The following is a 4,140-nucleotide window of genomic DNA, read 5'->3' on the forward strand; positions in this document are numbered from 1 at the left end:
GTGAAGGGAAGTGGCGGTATAAAGTGACAAGGATTTTGTGTGAACCCGACGGACACAATGGAGCGCTTATGCACGTCCTCCCTCCTGAAGTAAAACTTAACGGTAGTTCCGGGAGGGGTTCAGAATGGGGAGCAGGAGAGTTTTTAGTAGGTGTGCGCATGCTGGCACCTTGCGAATCCCATTCGGCAGCGTGAAGGTGCTGTCTATGAAGATCTTCTCCCTGCATAAACAATATAAAAAACTACTTGGGGACGTCGCGGTTTCTGGTCGACAAAGCGAAGGGTCAGTTTCCTGGCCTCTTCCTGCGTGTGTCCTTTGCTAAGATACAGCTTGTGCCGCCTTTTCTGTGCACTTTAAAGCCGCTTGAGAGCAACGCGAGACGACGTTGCTGCCCCATCATCGTCTGGTCGCGTCTCCGGATCGGGAAGATCCGGATCCGTACGGCTCTCCACACTCCCTTTTGGCAAACTCGGGATAAGCGAAGAGACTGAAGGTCCTCCGTACAGCGGATTCTACGGAATCGCGCGCAATAAAGTCCACTAACTTCGATTTGGATTGGATTTGGACCCTCTGCTCAAGTTCTCAGTATTTTCAGGTTCATTCGAGCATGCTTCTACCGAAATCCGTCATTAGCAGGCGGAGAGTTTACACTCAGCATTTGCATGAATGCCCCCTTCCTTGTCCGCATACGACCCTAGTTTCCACCGACTATCCGAAATCCACTAAGAAACGAATCCTGGATGGTATTACGAGGAGGCTGAATAAGAGGCTGTGGACCTCCTCCCTGGGATCTATCGTATGGGATGGTAAATGGCTGTATAATGCGCACTAGAACCTCGTCGCAAAGTCGCTTGAGCAGTTGTTCAACAACTTAAGTTTAACAATAAACAGCAATGATTTCGAAGTAGCTGGCGAATTTGGCTTCCTTAGCCCACTGGAGAGTGGTGAGTGGAGAGTGCGGGCACCGATTTCTTGAGGCTAAGACACTTATGATGGCGGGAAAATAGCATATACAGAATGACCTAGTCTTCTAGATAACACGAAAAAAGGCTAAGAAAAGAAGAGGGCAATAATTGCTAAAAATGGCAACATATTAATAGGCCTTCAATAATATTTTACCGCAAATACCTCAAGGGCAACCTGGAATTGATAGAATTTTGCGTTTTATTCTTGTTTAAACAATCACATTATTGCAATACAAAAGTGTAGAGTTAACAAAAATATATTTCATCAACTCTTAGTCTGACATTTTAAATCTTTAGTATTATCATCATTCACTGGTAAAGTTATTAAATAAAGAATTAAATTACAAAGCGCATCTTAAGACGACTAAAACTTCACAGAATTCGTATGATATCGTATCGTATAGTTAAGCGTTGTATAGCATTTTAGTGCAAGATGCAAGCCGTCGTTTTGTATATGATCAAGGCCGGCTACCCGGCTACCGGTAAAAAATTGAGCCTTAAAATTACACGTTACGTGCTGTAAACCTATAGTTAAAATCACGAATCGAAACGATCAAATGTTTTAGAAAATAAAAACAACGAACCAGGTATACAGATTAATAAACAAACGGGTAATACAAACAATATCGTCTTCGTAAGCAAAGGCCAACCAAACGGATTGGTTACTTAATATTTTTAAGTTGTTCCATGGTGTGGAAGTAAGTATCGTTAAGATTTTTCGGAGTGTTGTCGAGCGGGCTGCCTTGGTTGGAATGTGATTGCTTCTTTCGGGAAGGCTTCTGCGTGTGGTACCGAATGCGATGCTCGTCCAACTGAGATATCATATAAAAGCGCTTTTTGCACGTAGAACATTGCACCGTTTTAAAACTATCCTCACTGGGTGAACCACCGCCCTCGACGGTCGGCTCCGGTGTATTCGATATAAGTTGATTTTTAATCAACGAGACGTCCTTTTCCGCCAACTGTAAAACTTGCTTGGGAAAAGGCAAAATAGGGTGTTGATTGTTGAGGGTTGAACCCGGCGGAAGTTCGCGATGGTAGTTAAGACTGTGCGCTTCCAGTTCGGTGACTGTTTCGAACTGGACATGACATTCCTCGCAGCGTGTCGCGGTCACAGCCGGGGATATGGAGGTAGATCCGGTTGTTATAGAACTTCGGCCGTCCTCAATAGGCTGCGTTAACGCAGGCGAAGGAATTTTATTTCCTTCTTGATTGTAACTTGTGCGCAATTTTTCCAGATTTTTCAAATAAGATTTCCGAACTTCCACTGGCGGTGTTTCCGCGACCTGCGCCAAAGGTTGAACATTTTCCTCCTCATCTTCCCTATCTTCGACTTCACCATCAAGTGTCGCAATCTGGTCGACACTCCTGCGAATCGCAAACACCACCCGTCGAATGAATTCGAACGATGAAATTGCACGGCTTTCTTTGAGACAGAGAAGATGATAAACCTCACGAATAAACTTAATTAATTTGAACTGCAGGCATTTTTCAAGATGCTCACTCAGCGAGTCGTCAAACATGAAACGTTTTCTACACGAAGGACATTTCTTCTCCTTATAGTCAACCGGCAGATTAAAAGCTATGTTGTGCTCTTTTAGAACGTCCAACTCCATGACATCGTCTTCCTCAAACTCTTTTTCGGTGTACGTAAAATAACCTCCCGTCTCCATAGGAGACACCTCATTTCTAAAAATGTAACATTCAGTTGTTGGATTACACACGTAGGGTAAAAAATAGCATTTACCTGTAATTCTCAGCGCCGTTAACATATCGTTGTTCTTCTTCAACATTATTTTGTTTCTTCTTGGCTTTAACATTTCCACCCAAAATGTGCTGCATTACTTCCTTATCCAAGTTTTTCTGGAAAGAAATGGACCCATTCGGGGCCACGTTCATCATTCTATTTGCAACATCGGATACTTCAGTCCGAACGACCGCTGCCGGGACCAAAAACGTCGATATAAGTTCTGCATCTTTACCGCTACTACTACCACTCCTGATGATGCCCTTTTCACACTGCGTTTCCAATCCAATTAAATATCTAGCCGCTAGGACCGCGGCAACATTATCGATCGTTTGCCGGCGGAAAGTATAGGCGTGCTTCAGATAGGATATGCACACGACGCAAATTTTTTGCGGCAACTCGTCGTCTTCGTTGATTTCGATACCGGCCACTTCGGTGACAAGTTTGCAGATCGGCATTGACCAACGGGGACACTCCCGCGGGTGCTCATGCAAATATGGAGGGATTTTGGCGAACAGACTGTGCGATCCTGGAGCTGAGCATACCCGACACAGTCCAGCAATGTTCCGCAGCAGATCGTTGGTGGTGCTGATCATTGTAAGTTGTTATCGGCCGTCGACTGCATTGCGCAATGAAAGGAAATCAATCCAACACTAAATGTGGCGTGATGATAGAGGTGTTACCTTAAGAATAATGTTAGAAAAATGTAAGGACAACCAGCTTTATCCGGCAGGAACGGTTGCAAACGAAATCTCACTTTCACTTGTTTTATATTATTTTACTTTCGAAAAGTGATGCTTCAAGCTGCATTTGTTTACATTCTCAAACGTCTGACCCAGCAGCTGCACCCTGACGATATCTGACGTTTTGCAATAAGAAGGTATTCCAACCATTCAGACGCAATCGTTGCCAGAGTTTTTTTACAAGTTTTTCAATACGAACTGCACTCTTAAATGATTCTATCACTTAAATGATCAGTCGGATTTAGCTAAAGCTAGGTTGATACTACTCAAAATCCCCTTAAAATGCAAAAACTTAAATTTTGGGTAAAAATTCAACCCATTTTGGCTACTTGCTACCGATAATTGAATTATTCTCTGTGACAAATAACGCACTTTCAAGTTCCTACTACCAATTTTTTGATTGAAAAACTACTCAAAATCTAAGTTTGTACACTTTAAGGGCATTTTGAGTAGTTTCAATCAAGCTTTACCTAATAGAGCTTTCTGACAGCTCAAGCACCCACACTAGCGAACACGAAATACGCGTGTATATACATGATGTTTACCTCATTTTGGGGAACAGCTGATGCTGGAGGAACAAACCGAAAAATAGCGATTACTAGTTGTGTTCTCCGTTTGCCACACTGCAGAGCACATATTTCGGTCAAATTTTCTATCCTGTTGCAAATTCAAGCACATATTTTGA

The 4,140-nt window shown here is 43.1% G+C and overlaps 1 protein-coding gene across 1 annotated transcript; it reads right to left on the reverse strand.

Annotated features, from left to right (window-relative positions):
* Positions 1 to 1,330: 1,330 nt before the first annotated feature.
* LOC128737638 (uncharacterized) lies at positions 1,331 to 3,488 on the reverse strand. Its single transcript, XM_053832314.1, has 3 exons — positions 3,396 to 3,488; positions 2,713 to 3,331; positions 1,331 to 2,654 (listed from the first exon to the last, which is right to left on the reverse strand). Exons 2-3 carry the CDS (start codon positions 3,306 to 3,308, stop codon positions 1,628 to 1,630), a joined length of 1,623 nt encoding a protein of 540 aa, XP_053688289.1. The 5' UTR covers positions 3,309 to 3,331; positions 3,396 to 3,488; the 3' UTR covers positions 1,331 to 1,627.
* Positions 3,489 to 4,140: the final 652 nt, after the last annotated feature.

The sequence above is a fragment of the Sabethes cyaneus genome, chromosome 2 (genome assembly GCF_943734655.1).
Source record: "Sabethes cyaneus chromosome 2, idSabCyanKW18_F2, whole genome shotgun sequence".
NCBI lineage: Eukaryota > Metazoa > Arthropoda > Insecta > Diptera > Culicidae > Sabethes > Sabethes cyaneus.

What these genes read in the sequence shown, in the direction of transcription:
- LOC128737638 (XM_053832314.1), bottom strand. Translation starts at nt 3,308, where the DNA reads ATGATCAGCACCACCAACGATCTGCTGCGGAACATTGCTGGACTGTGT. An exon ending in AACGGCGCTGAGAATTACAG is followed by an intron (nt 2,655 to 2,712) that starts GTAAATGCTATT and finishes TTACATTTTTAG; the next exon opens with AAATGAGGTGTCTCCTATGG.